Genomic DNA, 15000 nt, shown 5'->3' on the forward strand with positions numbered 1-15000 from the left:
TTTGTGTTTGTCTCTTACATATTTTCTACATTTTGTATTTTATTTAATAACATGAAGGTTCTTCACTGGTTCTACTGGTTTTCAAAGGGTTCTCTAAGAACTACATTTCAGAACCTTTGTGCTTCTGCTGCCATCAGTGGTTCTTTAAACGTACCGGTTCTGTCTGGTCCAGGTCTCGGGTTCAGTATCGCAGGTGGGGCGGGGAACCAACACGTTCCTGGAGACAACAGCATCTACGTCACCAAGATCATCGAGGGCGGGGCTGCACACCGCGATGGACGGCTACAGATCGGGGACAAAATACTGGCTGTGCGTAAAGTCACATGACACATGATAGACAGGGATGTAACCTGACCTCTGACCTCTGACCTCTGACCTCTGACAGGTGAACCACGTGTCTCTAGAGGATGTCCTGCATGAAGACGCCGTGTCGGCCCTGAAGAACACAGGGGAGGTGGTCTACCTGAAGGTGGCCACTCCTACCTCGCAATACATTCACCCGTCCGATCGATACAGCCCCCCCGACCTGACCAGCTGTACGTACACCTGTAAACAATGTCACATCTTTCACATCTGTCACATCTGTCACACTTGTGACACCTCATTGAGAGGTGTAAGAGAACGGTTCTTTGGGATCTGATCGTTACTCTGGCGCCACCTTGAGGTCAAACCCTGGTTCTTGATGAGAGTTCTATTTGTGCTGATGGTGGAACTCGTTGAGAACCAGGAGCAGTGGAGGACCAGGTCCTGATCAGTTCTCTGTGGTCTTTGCAGCCTATATGGAGCCAGACTACATGTGTGATTACCCACAAGCCCTCCCTCCTCCATCGCCACGACGATACTCACCCGTCCCCCGGGGCATGATGGGAGAGGACGACTACTCACGGGAGCCTCGCAGAGTTTGTGTTCAGCGCGGCTCCACCGGTCTGGGCTTCAACATCGTCGGTGGAGAGGACGGAGAGGGAATCTTCATCTCCTTCATCCTCGCAGGAGGACCAGCAGACCTGAGTGGAGAGCTCCGGAAAGGAGACCAGATCCTCAGTGTGAGTATAGAAACCAGATCCTCAGATCCTCAGATCCTCAGTGTAAGTACACAGTCCAGATCTCCAGAAGAGGTTCTCAGAAACCAGGAGGCAGCACATAGACAATGAGCACCATGGCGGCGGCGGTTCTCTCTGAACTGTGCTCGCTCTGAATCCTCTATCATGTCTTTGATCTCAGGACATTTTCTCTTGAGTGTCCTGGTTATCTGCAGTCGCCACCTCCTGGTGACGGTCTGTGTTTGTCCAGGTGAACGGCGTGGACCTCAGGTACGCGACACATGAGCAGGCGGCGGCGGCTCTGAAGAACGCAGGACAGACGGTTACCATAGTAGCACAGTACAGACCAGAGGGTGAGTTCGTGCACTAAAAGTCATTGATCTGTGTACCGCTGTGACTCGGACGTTATGGTTACCATGGTGATGTCGTGCCCTGCAGAGTACAGTCGCTTCGAGGCGAAGATCCACGACCTGAGGGAGCAGATGATGAACAGCTCGTCTGGGAGTCTGAGAGCCAACCGCAGCTTCTACATCAGGTAACGTGTCCCAGGTCACCGCACCTGACCAGGAAGCTCACATTCATACTTCCTGTTAGAGGTCACGTGATGTCTCGCTGTCATCTTTGTCCACGTCGCTGTTTCAGGGCCTTGTTTGACTACGACAAGCAGTGGGACTGTGGCGTCCTATCACAAGCTCTGGACTTCAACTTTGGGGAAGTTCTTCATGTGATGGACAGTGCAGATGACGAGTGGTGGCAGGCGAGAAGAGTGAGCCAGCAGGGGGAGCTGGAGGAGCTGGGATACGTCCCGTCCAAACACAGGTGAAGACAGGATGTCTGATTGGTGCTGGTTGTGATGTTAGTCCTGGAGTCTGAACATGTGTATTTGTTTCAGGGTTGAGAGGAAGGAGTGGTCGAGGATGAAGAGTAAAGGTGAGCTGACCCCTGACCCCTGACCCCTGACCTCACCCTGACGCTAACAACGGACTGATGGATTCTGTCCTCTTTTCTCTACAGGTAGAGAAGGGTTCGTTCACAGCTACGAGCTCATCACTCAAATTGAAGGTCAGTGTGACCTTTAACCTTCAACCTTATTTTCAAATTTGATTGATTGACAGTTGTGTTGTTGTGATAACAATAATGAGCAGGTGTAAATAAAGTTTCCTCTGTGTTGTTAGTGGACTACGCTCGTCCCGTCATCATCCTGGGGCCGACCAAAGACAGAGTCAACGACGACCTGTTGTCCGAGTTCCCCGACAAGTTCGGCTCATGTGTCCCTCGTAAGTTTCCCTCCTCAGGTGTTTGCAGGAAACATCAGACGACAAACAGGAAGTCAGTCGTGTGACTATCTCTCTCTGTAGACACAACTCGCCCTCAGAGGGACTACGAGGTCGACGGGCGGGACTACCACTTTGTGTCGTCACGGGAACAGATGGAGCGGGACATCCAATCACATCGCTTCATCGAGGCGGGGCAGTACAATAACCACCTGTACGGGACGTCGGTGCAGAGCGTCAGACAGGTGGCCGAGCAGGTGAGACAGGCTGGTTACTATGGCGATGTTTATAAAAACTGATCCCTCTTTAAAGAATTGCTTGTGGGATGTTGTGGTTCCCACGGTGAGGAAGTTGCCTGTGTGGTGATTCTGGGATATCAAGGTTTCTGCTGTTTAATAAAACATTATGACTATTATGACTTGTTGTCATGGTGACGATCGCTGTTTGTTGGGATATTAGGATGTTTTTAGTTGCTATGGTGACGTGTAGTGATGTTTTAATGAGTGTGTTCACCAGGGGAAACACTGCATCCTTGACGTGTCGGCCAACGCCGTGAGGAGGCTTCAGGCGGCTCAGCTCCACCCTGTCGCCATCTTCATCCGACCACGATCCCTGGAGAACATCCTGTGAGTCTGTGAGGTCAAGACACCGTTACTGTTGTGTCAGCTTACACCTGAATAACCGAGCACGATGTGCGCGTGTGTGTGTGTGTGTGTGTGTGTGCAGGGATCTGAACAAGCGTCTGTCGGAGGATCAGGCGAGGAAAGCTTTGGAACGAGCCGTGAAACTGGAACAAGACTTCCTCGAGTGTTTCACAGGTAAAAAAAGGTTTTACTTTCAATTTCATTCATTTCATGAAAAAAAACACGGAGCATCAGTGCGTGTGTGTGTGTGTGTGTGTGTGTGTGTGTGTGTGTGTGTGTGTGTGTGCACGCAGCCATTGTGCACGGCGACAGCTTCGAGGAGGTCTACCACCTGGTCAAAGCCGTCATCGAGGAGCAGAGCGGCCCCTACATCTGGGTCCCCGCCCGCGACAGACTCTGATTGGCCAGTGTCAAACCGCGGGCACCTTCACCATGGAAACGGCCTCCACCAGCCCCCCTCCTCGGCCACCCAGCCCTCCCACAGCACCTCCTCCTCAGAGGCGTGGCCTGATGGAGAGCAGACTTTGGTCTTTTTACCATTTTAGTTACTTACAGTCACGGGAGGATGACAGGGGAGCTGATTGGATGACTGCTGCCACCATGGCAACCGAGCGAGCGAGAGAGGGCGTCCCTGTCTGTCTCTCCACGTGTGTGTGTGTGTGTGTGTGTGTGTGTGTGTGTGTGTGAGGAGAAGATGCAGACGAGTGATGGACTCGTGTATTATCAGTAAATAATGAATCTGAGACATTAGAGTTCAGTTGGTATTGAAGTATTTATATTATCCTATTCATTTATTTATCTATCTATTAATTGATTGATTGATTGATTGATTCATGTGATGTGAACATGGTGAGTGTGTGTGCGTTTGTGTTGTGTACATAAAGACTTGTGTGACTGTAAATAAAATGATGGGGCTCAAACACACAGTCTATTCAGGGCTTATCAAACAACCACTGGACTACAACACCCACAATCCTCCCTCACCACACACCCATCACCCCCCTCTGTTGCAGTGGACAGTGTGGACAGGAAGTAGATCAAAAACTTTTTTAAGGCTGAGGACTACATTTCCCATGTTCCCAGCTGCAGTGACTGCACAGTAGGACTACATTACCCAAAAGTCCGAGCTAAAGACCTCTGAGCCACAATCCCTGGCTGTAGGTCGATGCTGCCATAACTGTGGACTACAGTACCCATGATTCACTGCTGCTGAACAGGACGAGAAGGGGGGGCAAGCTGGGGGTGCAGCCAATGCTTACCTGGGCTTGGTGGGGGCGTGGCATGGTCACCTGTCACCCCGCCCACTCCCATGTCTCCAACATAGGACTCTATTACCCACACTGCTTTGGGAGTCCTGTGACCACGGCAACTGGGACTGAGGATGGATCCAAAGATTGGGGTCATGTGACTTATTCTAATAATTAATATAATGATCATAATTATTGATGATGTAATATCATCACACACACATATATATATATATACACACGCACATACACATGCACACACACACTAACACACACACATATATATATATGTACACACACAAGCTCACACTAACACACACACACTTGTTGTATAATGAAAATAAATTATTATAAGAAACTGAACTGAGATATGTGATGAGAGGGTGAAAGAGTGATAGAGTGAGAGGGTAACAGGGTGAGAGGGTGAGAGTGAGAGAATGAGGGGGTGAGAGGGTGAGAGTGATGGGGTGAGAGAATGAGAGAATGAGAGAGTGATTGGGTGAGAGGGTGAGAGAGTGAGAGAATGAGAGAATGAGGGGGTGAGAGGGTGAGAGTGATGGGGTGAGAGAATGAGAGAATGAGGGATGAGAGAGTTAGTGATTGGGTGAGAGGGTGAGAGAGTGAGAGAGTGATGGGGTGAGAGGGTGAGAGAGTGAGAGAGTGATGGGGTGAGAGGGTGAGAGAGTGATGGGGTGAAAGAGTGATAGAGTGAGAGGGTAAGAGGGTGAGAGGGTGAGAGTGATGGGGTGAGAGAGTGAGAGGATGAGAATGAGGGGGTGAGAGTGATTGGGTGAGAGAGTGAGAGGGTGAGAGAGTGAGAGGATGAGAGACTGAGATAATGAGAGAGTGAGAGATTGGGGGAATGAGAGAATGAGGGGGTGAGAGAGTGATTGGGTGAGAGGGTGAGAGAGTGAGAGAATGAGGGGGTGAGAGAGTGAGAGGGTGAGAGAGTGAGGGGGTGAGAGATTGGGGGAATGATGGGGTGAGAGGGTGAGAACTTGTGTCTGTGAGAAGATAATAAAACATCAGAATGAAACATGTTTAACGTTTTTAAATGTTTGTATATTTGCATCTTTTATTGTTGGAAGCAGCTGAAGCGTCACATGTTCAAACTGAAAAACAAAAACAGAAAGTTCCAGAAGAAACAGGACGTCTTTCCTGTTTCTTCTGTTAAAGAGTTCTTTAGTTTAAATATTGATATAATATTAATATTGATTGAACACATCTACTGAAGCACGCTGAGCAGCAAGCCTTGGCCTGGCTCATCTTGCAGTACCAGTCTGTACCTCAGGGAGAGAGAGTGTCCAGTCGACGACAAAGAAGAAGAAAGGAAACCACGAAGAAAAATGTCAGAAATAAAAAAACATAACTCATTAATAAAACAGCATGTGATGATAACGTTAGCAAACAGCTGGTGATGCTAATAGTAGCTCTATAGCGATGCATTCCGCTCAGACATCATGGTGAGTGATGACATCAGCAGTGATGTAATCATACTCTTCAACACACGGGGTCATCTCCATGGAAACGGCTGATTTGTTTTCTGTGGACAATTTAACAAGTTCAGGTGTGTGTTACTGTGTGTGTGTTACTGTGTATATATGTGTGTTACTGTGTGTGTGTGTGTATATGTGTGTACCCGTCATCCTGCTGCAGCACCTTGACATCATGATGACGGAGCAGATGCAGAACAGACAGACGACCACCAGGAGGCAGAAGAGTCTGAACACAGAGGAGGGAGGAGGGGGTGGAGCTGTGGAGAGACCACACCTGGTTCTGTTTATTTTCAGCTTGTGTGTGTGAAGTGAAAACAGGAAGTGATGTCACACACCTGCGACCCTGAGCCAGCTGTGAGGAGATTCATATGTTTCAGTAGAACATGAGTAATTCCCTTCGTCCGTCCGTCTCACGTCTCTGACGATCCACTTTTCCTCTAGTTCGGAGGAGAGGTAGACCTTGTCCCTGAAGAAATACGCTGTCTCACAGTACCCGTTTTTGCTTTTACAGCGAAGTGTGACATCACTTCCTGTGTGCACAGGAAGTGCAGGGATCTGCAGGATAACTGGATCATCTGAAGAGAAGGATACACCCACAGGTAAACAACAAACAAACAGTTTGTCTTTGGACGCTGTGTGAAGACTGTACCTCGGACACTGATGTTGACCTGTTGACTCTTTTGTCCATCGCTGGTTTCACACCAGTAAACTCCGGAGTCTGAACAAGATAAATGTGGGAAGCTGCAGGACGAACCATTCATCGTCTCAAAGTTCTGTCCACATCCACCTGTCTGTCCTCCTGCTGTCCTCTTCATTATCTGTCCACCTGTCTGTCCTCCTTCAACACAACTCAGAGACACTGAGTCTTTACTGAAGAACTGCTGGAGGTTTGGACTGACACTCAGAGAGACTGAAGGAGACAGTTAGTTAGTTAGTTACAACAGTAGTTACACTTAGTTACAGATAGTTACAATATTAGTTACAGTTCGTGACAATATTAGTTACAGTTACAGTTAGTTACAGTAAGCTCACCTGCAGAAACTGTCAGTCCAGACAGCAGCAGCACAGACAGCCCTGTAACAAGAGGTCAGTGAAAGACGTTGCACACCACGGTGGTCAAACATGATGTCATCACCATATGTCCTGGGACAGTAACAGAAAGACCCTGTGTCCTCTGTCCACCTGAGGACTGCTCAGATATATATATATAACAAGAAAGAATAAAACAGCTGAACGAGACTTTTCAATTTGTCACAATAATGTCAAACAAGACACAATCTACTGAGCGAGGTTTCTACGTAATGGATGAAGGGATGGATGAATGAATGTAGTGTGTGTTGGACTCACCCAGCAGCAGAGACACAGACTTCATGTCTTCTCGAGGACGACTGAGCTGCAGCTTCACTTCCCCGTTAACAACCTCAACACGTCACGAACCATGTGTCCAAAAATATGTCGACACACGAGCAGCTCACTGGTTCACCAGCGTCTTCACCTTCTCTGTCAGACCATTGTCAGCTATGTGATAGTGACCATGGTTTGATTCCCAGATGTTTCATCACTCATCATTCATTTGTATCACATCTCAGTGATCTTTCTCTGTCACGCTTTAATAACTTGTTGTCACAAAATTTTTTAGAATATAGGACAAGGTGGTGAATATCTCTTGTGTGTTTCAAGGTCTTCTGAACAATTTAGGTTATCAACTACCAGTAGATGTTAGCAGGTGTTAGCAGGTGTTAGCAGGTGTTAGCAGGTGTTAGCAGGTGTTAGCAGGTGTTAGCAGGTGTTAGCAGGTGTTAGCAGGTGTTAGCAGGTGTTAGTAGGTGTTAGTAGGTGTTAGCAGGTGTTAGCAGGTGTTAGTAGGTGTTAGACAGGTGTTAGTATGTTAGTAGGTGTTAGTAGGTGTTAGTAGGTGTTAGCAGGTGTTAGTAGGTGTTAGCAGGTGTTAGTAGGTGTTAGCAGGTGTTAGCAGGTGTTAGTAGGTGTTAGCAGGTGTTAGTAGGTGTTAGTAGGTGTTAGCAGGTGTTAGCAGGTGTTAGTAGGTGTTAGCAGGTGTTAGTAGGTGTTAGCAGGTGTTAGTAGGTGTTAGCAGGTGTTAGCAGGTGTTAGCAGGTGTAGTAGGTGTTAGCAGGTGTTGCGGTGTAGCAGGTAGCGTGGTGTAGGTGTTAGTTAGCGGTAGTAGGTGGTGTAGGGAGGTGTTAGCAGGTGTTAGTAGGTGTTAGTAGGTGTTAGCAGGTGTTAGTAGGTGTTAGCAGGTGTTAGCAGCCACCAGCGGATGTTAGGGACATAACTTCAGCTGTGCACCTTAGCGTCATCAGGTGTTCTGACCTTGTAATCAACGATACAGGATGAGGGTACCTGAGGCTAAAGGTAAATGTGACTGGCTACTGGCTTGTATGGCAGCACTATGAAAGTACTATGAAAACCATGTGGCCGCTCAGTAGATCAGACATCGTTACCTCTATGTCTTTTTAAAATAAACACTGTCCCATTTTAGAACATAGGACAAGATGGAGAATACGTAATGTATATTCAGCCACACTAATTAATGCCTCCCGCTAGTTGATGTAATCGGATGTTAGTGACCAGCGGATGTTCGGGACATGTCTTCAGTTGTGAACATTAGTGTCCTCAGGTGTTTCGGCCTTTTAATCACCAGACACCCTCTTCTGAGGCCGGCCCCCCACAGGTTGATCTGGGTACAGGTCTCTAGCATCTTGGGCCCAGTTGGGATCTTTCCTCCTGATCCAGAGCCGTTGGCTGCAGCGTTCTGCAGTGTGTGATGTTTCTGTCATGGTCTGGAGCAGGACCTGTCCATGGATCCCAGATCTTTGAGCAACCTGATGGTGGATGTTGGAATGAAACTCCTGCAGCCGACCTCCACAGGTCAAACTATTGCTTTCCAGTCTCGATGCTCTGCCTCAAATCCCGTGTCTGAATACCGCACCCTTTCCCTCTTATTCAACATTATCCTCACAGGGTTCTGTCAGTTCTACCAAGCAGACGAGGAGCAGGGTGTTGGACCAGAGCATCAGGTCAGATCTTAGTGACAGTATGTGATGGGACTGTGAGCCGCTGGCCCACGTCCACCAACATCTCCATCTGACCACTCCTGGTCAGTGGAGGAGTCCTCGTTGTCACACCTTACTAACTCGTGGCATTAATTTGTTCCAAACATTCAGCAACGTATGAATATGAAGTTCTGACCAGAAGACAGTGAGGTAATAATATTATTCATTACAACAGCACCAGGTCACAACAACAACCACAGGTATTGGTAATAGCTCAGCAGTGGTAACAGATCTGGATCCTACAGCTCTGGACTCGGAGAAGGAAAAGAATAAACTTGACGAGACAGAAATCAGGATAACAACAGGCAGATAAAATTCATTGGTCGGATTGATCCGCCATCAGAGGAGTTGGATCAGTGAAACTGCTTCTTCTATTGTTGATCGTTTCATCTTCGCCCAGGATTCCATCTGCAGAGGAGACGGAGGACAATGAGACAGAGGACAATAAGACAGACACAAACCAACAACAAGAGACAAACTCTGACCTTTGACCTCAAGCTGCACAGTTTTCTCTATCAGGAAATGGAGTCCCTGATAAAACACCCTGCAGCTGTAGGTGTTGCTGTCTCTGACTGTGGGGTGTCTCAGGGTCAGACTGAGGTCACCGGTTGTCAGGGGGTCTTCACTCATCTGTGTTCGACCTCTGTAATCCTGGTGCTGTTCTTCAGGCACATCAGGGTCGATACAAAAAACATGGACTGTTTTTGATGGTTCAGATTCCTCAAGCAACCATTTCAAGGATGAGTCCTTAAGGTCCGCTGTGGTTTTGAAGGGCAGCTGGACAGACTCCGCCCCTGAATCCACCTCCACCTTTAGGACTGAGAGGACAACAAACCACACGGTCAGCTGTACAGACCTGCATCTGCAGCACCGACCTTTGACCTTTGACCTGTGTCTGCAGCACTGACCTTTGACCTGTAGCTCCACTTGTTTTCTCCCCAGGACTTGTCCGTCCCTGCTGATGGTGCAGCTGTAGGTGTTGCTGTCTCTGACTGTGGGGTGTTTCAGGGTCAGACTGAGGTCACCGGTTCTCAGGGGGTCTTCACTCATGTGTGTTCTGCCTCTGTAAGCCTGGTGCTGTTCTTCAGGCTGATCTGACATGTTCTGATACACGTGGACCTTCATGTCGCTTCTGTCCATCCACTCCACTTTGTCGTCCTCGGACAGGTCAGCTGTGGTTTTGAAGGGCAGCTGGACAGACTCCGCCCCTGATTCCACCTCCACCTTTAGGACTGAGAGGATAAAAAACACAACGTCAGCAATGCAGATGACTGAGTTGAAGAGAAAGCTGAAGACCAGAGGGTGAGAGGGGACAGAGATCTGGAAACCAAACCCAGGTGTTGGAGATGATCAGTGCTACAAATGCTACTGTGAATATAACGATATTTGTTTCCATCAAAACAAATGGAACTGAATTTTAGAAGTTGTTACGTGGAAGTGATCAGATCAGTTCTGTGGGTGCAGCCTGTATTTGTTGCTGAGGTGATGACATAGGTAAACTGATGATGTGGCTTCCCAACGTGGAAGTGAGAGAAATGGAGGTTGACCATCTGTGAAGTATCAGTGCAGGTCTCTTCAGTTGCTCTGGTCACAAACAGTCACATGATCGTTCTGGATTTGTCTTGTGTCGTGTTGCGAGGGAGTAAAAGACTGAAATCTGATGTGTTTGGTCAGAGTGTTCCCAGAGAGACAATCTATAGAAATAAGTCTGAGGCTTCATGTGTTGGTTCATAGTTTCCTTTGATCTGGTAGTTTTGGTTTCACATTGTAATTTAGGGACTAAAGAATTCTGTCTGACATACGTACGTCCTGTCGTCATCACCTACGTGGGCGGAGTCTACCTATACTTGACTCTGATTGGTTTGCAGACGGCGTCTGACCTGGGCTTGTTGTCAGTTGGGGGGGGAATAGTCTTTCTGTTTGAATGGAGAACATGAATGAAGCGCTTCACTTGGTTGCCATGGTAACATCATGATGGTATCACTTGCAGTGTCAGTACCTTCAGGTGCAGTACTCCACAGTACGACAGTACTCCACAGTACGACAGTACTGCAGTACTCCACGTACGACAGTACTCCACAGTACTGCAGTACTCCACGTACGACAGTACTCCACAGTACTGCAGTACTCCATGTACGACAGTACTCCACAGTACTACAGTACTCAACACCAAATGAACGTCCTCGTGAAGACTGCAGCTGCTTCCCCTTCTTCTTCTTCTTCTTCTTCTGTTTAATTCTGTCTCTACTTCCTGTGATTGGTCCAAAAGTCCAAACTAACCAACAAAGTGTTTTCACTGCAAACCAACAGAACCTGGTTCAGTTTGATCCAGACCCAGAACACCTCTTCTGCTCTGAGGAACCTTACCCTAACCCTAACTGAAGAGCCTGAGGCTCTGAAACAAACAAGGTGTGAACGAGCCCTTAATTAAATTTAATTTCAACATCTAAATGTGTTTGGATCTTATTTAAAAATATATATTTCTTCTCTTTTTTCTGTGCAGACTTAAATCTGATTACAAGTTGGATATAAACAGATTTGGAGTAGCAGTTCCACAAAGTGTATAAAACACATGTTCAACATCAGTCAAGAAACCCGTCTCACTGTGTCTGCAGCACCGACCTTTGACCTTTGACCTGTGTCTGCAGCACTGACCTTTGACCTGTAGCTCCACTTGTTTTCTCCCCAGGACTTGTCCGTCCCTGCTGATGGTGCAGCTGTAGGTGTTGCTGTCTCTGACTGTGGGGTGTTTCAGGGTCAGACTGAGGTCACCGGTTCTCAGGGGGTCTTCACTCATGTGTGTTCTGCCTCTGTAAGCCTGGTGCTGTTCTTCAGGCTGATCTGACATGTTCTGATACACGTGGACCTTCATGTCGCTTCTGTCCATCCACTCCACTTTGTCGTCCTCGGACAGGTCAGCTGTGGTTTTGAAGGGCAGCTGGACAGACTCCGCCCCTGATTCCACCTCCACCTTTAGGACTGAGAGGATAAAAAACACGACGTCAGCAGCAGCACATTTTTCATCAGTTCAATGTTTTAAGTTTTGTGTATTAATGAGGGGACGGGACCTGAAGTGGAGAGTGGCTCCAGGTTCACCTGGTTGGATGACTCGTGTCGACCTAAAAAGACATGTTCAACACCACACAAGTAAAAAACAATTACACTACAAGTCACTCTTACTACTTTGTCAAATGTCACATCAGTATCTCACATTACTACAAGTTAAATGTAGAGTTTGAGATGAAACAGCTGGACATTAAGTTCCAGTTCTGATGTCTCCACAGACCAGAATAACTGCTGCGATGAAGACCAGATCAGTGATCACCTGGGTGTAAAACCAAGACACACAACCATCCAACAACGGGAACTCCTGCTGAGCAGCAGGAGCCTGAAACCAGCACTAAATCCTCACCTGTGGAGCGAGAAGGAGCTTCTGGTGGTGAACAACATGGCTCTCCCATGTAGACTTCCCGAATGTAATGGCCTGCTGAGGAGCTCAGCAAACTGAGGCCAAGGGTCCTCAAGACTTGTTCGGTCTGACAAAGGTCAGAATCACTCAAAGACAAAGCTGAACCGTTACCACATGGACTTCCACCAAAGCAGGTTCCCATCTTACCAGTGAGAAAATCGATATAAGTCCCAAGATACCCAGCAGTCAGGCAACCCCAAAGGGAGCCGTGAGCCTCTCAACAGAAGACCCCTGGAGGTGAGAACATCTAAAAACCATCAAGTGTTTCCAAGAAGACACATGAGGAGAAACCTACCCCGACCTCTGAGCAATGGAGCTGATCTCTTATCAGTAACCTTACTCTGCCCTGAGACTAATCTTCAACCCCTTCAACCAGCAGCTGAAGAGTTTTCCTGGACCCCAGTGGACCTGAGCAGCCTCCCCTGCAGGACCAGCTCCCAGGCCGTGTGAATCGTTGGTTTGGTCTGTATCTGTAAGCCTTCAGAAAACGAGTACAGATACAGACCGAATGAACGCAGAGTGCGGAGAGAAGGCTCCGTCTTTTTACTGACACGTAACTATCATGCTGAGCTTAGCTTAGACAGTAGGTCTGACCACGAAGCTTCTCAGGCTTCACCCGAAGTGAGGGACTGGGCCAACAACCTCCTGCCTCTCGTCAGGCGGTCAGGCCCCACATGTTCACAAACCCCCCCGTTGACGATCATGACTGCCCCCCCATCGGGTACCACAACAACTGTTCCTATGTTGTGTCAACTGTTGTGAACTAACTGAAACCACCAGAGGGTGTCACCCATCACCAGCAGACCTGAGGAAGTACACACACACACACACACACACACACACACACACACACACACACACACACACAGGAGGGTAAATCGACCTACCTTCTCTGTCTCTTCTCTTTTTCCAACAAAAGAAGATGAAGATGATGGCGAGAACAACAATCACTCCCAGGGGAACGAGGACCTCGACCAAAACTGACGATGATTCTACAGTCGACAACAACAATTCAAATTGAATTAAAAGAAAGTCAAATGAAAAAGATTACACATTTACTCTGACCTCTGACCTCTGACCTGTTTCTACAGGACCTCTGACCATCAGTGGAACCAATGTACGGTTCAGGTCTTGTCCCTTGTGTCTGGCAATGCAGGTGTAGCCGTCGCTGTCGCTGACGGAGGGTTTGGTCAGAAGGAGGCTGAGGTTTCCGCTCTGCGGAGCGTCGCTCCTCATCGATGTTCGGTTGACGTATCGCTGGTCCTGTAGCCTCAGGTCGTCGCCGCTCTGCTTACGAGCGTGAACGATGGAGCTGCTGCGCTTCCACAAAACTCCATCCACCTGAGAGACATTAGGGGAGCAGGGCAGCAGGACAGACTCCGCCCCCTCATACACCTCCACACACAAGGCATGCTGGGAAACTGTGAGGACACAGACACGAGACATCATCCGCCAATCTCTAGGAAACTGCTCCTCCTCCCTTCTTACCTGTTCACCTCCTCCCCTGTTCACCTCCTCCCTCGTCACATGTTCACCTCCTCCCCTGTTCACGTCCTCACCTACTTCCCTGTTCACCTCCTCCCGTTCACCTCCTCCCTTCTTACCTGTTCACCCTCCTCCCCTGTTCACCTCCTCCCTCCTCACCTGTTCACCTCCTCCCCTGTTCACCTCCTCCTTCCTCCCACCTCCCCACCTCCCCTCCTCCCCTCCTCACCTCCTCCCACCTCACCTCCTCCCTCCTCACCTGCTCCCACCTCCTCCTCACCTGCTCCCACCTCCCTCCTCACCTCCTCCCACCTCACCTCCTCCTCACCTGCTCCCACCTCCCACCTCCCTCCTCACCTCCTCACCTCCTCCCACCTCCCTCCTCACCTGCTCCCACCTCCCTCCTCACCTCCTCCCACCTCACCTCCTCCCACCTCCCTCCTCACCTGCTCCCACCTCCCTCCTCCCCACCCCCTCCTCCCTCACCTCCTCCCTCCCACCTCACCTCCTCCCACCTCCCCCTCACCTCCTCCCACCTCCCTCCTCACCTGCTCCCACCTCCTCCTCCCCACCTCACCTCCTCCCTCCCCACCTCACCTCCTCCCTCCTCCCTCCTCACCTGCTCCCACCTCCCTCCTCCCCACCTCACCTCCTCCCTCCCCACCTCACCTCCTCCCACCTCCCTCCTCACCTGCTCCCACCTCCTCCCCACCTCACCTCCTCCCTCCCCACCTCACCTCCTCCCTCCCTCCTCACCTGCTCCCACCTCCTCCTCACCTCCTCCCACCCCACCTCCCTCCTCACCTGCTCCCACCTCCCTCCTCCCCACCTCACCTCCTCCCACCTCCTCCCTCCCTCCCTCCTCCTCCTCACCTCCTCCTCCCACCTCCCCCTCACCTCCTCCCACCTCCCTCCTCACCTGCTCCCACCTCCCTCCTCCCCACCTCACCTCCTCCTCCCCACCTCACCTCCTCCCTCCTCCCTCCTCACCTGCTCCCACCTCCCTCCTCACCTCCTCCCACCTCACCTCCTCCCACCTCCCTCCTCACCTGCTCCCACCTCCTCCCCACCTCACCCTCCTCCCCACCTCCCTCCTCCTCCCTCCCTCCTCACCTCCTCCCACCTCACCTCCTCCCACCTCCCCCCTCACCTCCTCCCACCTCCCTCCTCCCCTGTTAACGTATTTTCTTACCGAGCAGGACGATCACGAACCCGTTAAACCTTTTCATCGTGAGCAGGTGAATTCGTATGTTGATGACGTGTGAATACAA

At 49.6% G+C, this 15000-nt stretch overlaps 3 protein-coding genes across 4 annotated transcripts in view; 1 reads left to right on the forward strand and 2 right to left on the reverse strand.

Moving 5' to 3' along the window:
• dlg4b (discs, large homolog 4b (Drosophila)) overlaps positions 1-4652 on the forward strand; it is an 18142-nt gene extending 13490 nt beyond the window's left edge. The window contains exons 8-20 of one of the 2 annotated variants that reach the window (XM_035149603.2): positions 173-309; positions 386-536; positions 775-1043; positions 1291-1393; positions 1479-1575; positions 1683-1859; positions 1933-1970; positions 2055-2102; positions 2216-2317; positions 2399-2571; positions 2831-2940; positions 3041-3132; positions 3252-4652. In XM_035149603.2, coding sequence (XP_035005494.1) covers positions 173-309; positions 386-536; positions 775-1043; positions 1291-1393; positions 1479-1575; positions 1683-1859; positions 1933-1970; positions 2055-2102; positions 2216-2317; positions 2399-2571; positions 2831-2940; positions 3041-3132; positions 3252-3358 — 1604 coding nt within the window. In that variant the 3' untranslated portion in view covers positions 3359-4652. The remainder of the gene's footprint in view (positions 1-172; positions 310-385; positions 537-774; positions 1044-1290; positions 1394-1478; positions 1576-1682; positions 1860-1932; positions 1971-2054; positions 2103-2215; positions 2318-2398; positions 2572-2830; positions 2941-3040; positions 3133-3251) is intronic. The other variant, XM_047338939.1, reaches the window with a different exon arrangement.
• A 600-nt stretch (positions 4653-5252) lies between these two features.
• LOC118102687 (low affinity immunoglobulin gamma Fc region receptor II-like) lies at positions 5253-7518 on the reverse strand. Its single transcript, XM_035149049.2, has 6 exons — positions 7049-7518; positions 6734-6775; positions 6351-6611; positions 6037-6276; positions 5845-5958; positions 5253-5748 (listed from the first exon to the last, which is right to left on the reverse strand). Exons 1-6 carry the CDS (start codon positions 7071-7073, stop codon positions 5657-5659), a joined length of 774 nt encoding a protein of 257 aa, XP_035004940.1. The 5' UTR covers positions 7074-7518; the 3' UTR covers positions 5253-5656.
• Positions 7519-8921: 1403 nt separating this feature from the next.
• The window catches only part of LOC118102365, a 6244-nt gene continuing 165 nt past the window's right edge, over positions 8922-15000 (reverse strand). The window contains exons 1-8 of the mRNA XM_035148477.2: positions 14922-15000; positions 13324-13665; positions 13132-13236; positions 11844-11894; positions 11431-11754; positions 9684-10007; positions 9261-9593; positions 8922-9183 (exon numbers count right to left, since the gene is read on the reverse strand). The exon at positions 14922-15000 is cut by the window's right edge and continues 165 nt beyond it. Of these exons, the coding sequence (XP_035004368.2) occupies positions 9092-9183; positions 9261-9593; positions 9684-10007; positions 11431-11754; positions 11844-11894; positions 13132-13236; positions 13324-13665; positions 14922-14958 (1608 nt within the window). The 5' untranslated portion in view covers positions 14959-15000 and the 3' untranslated portion in view covers positions 8922-9091. The remainder of the gene's footprint in view (positions 9184-9260; positions 9594-9683; positions 10008-11430; positions 11755-11843; positions 11895-13131; positions 13237-13323; positions 13666-14921) is intronic.

Source organism: Hippoglossus stenolepis, chromosome 23 (assembly GCF_022539355.2).
Source record: "Hippoglossus stenolepis isolate QCI-W04-F060 chromosome 23, HSTE1.2, whole genome shotgun sequence".
In the NCBI taxonomy this organism is placed as follows: domain Eukaryota; kingdom Metazoa; phylum Chordata; class Actinopteri; order Pleuronectiformes; family Pleuronectidae; genus Hippoglossus; species Hippoglossus stenolepis.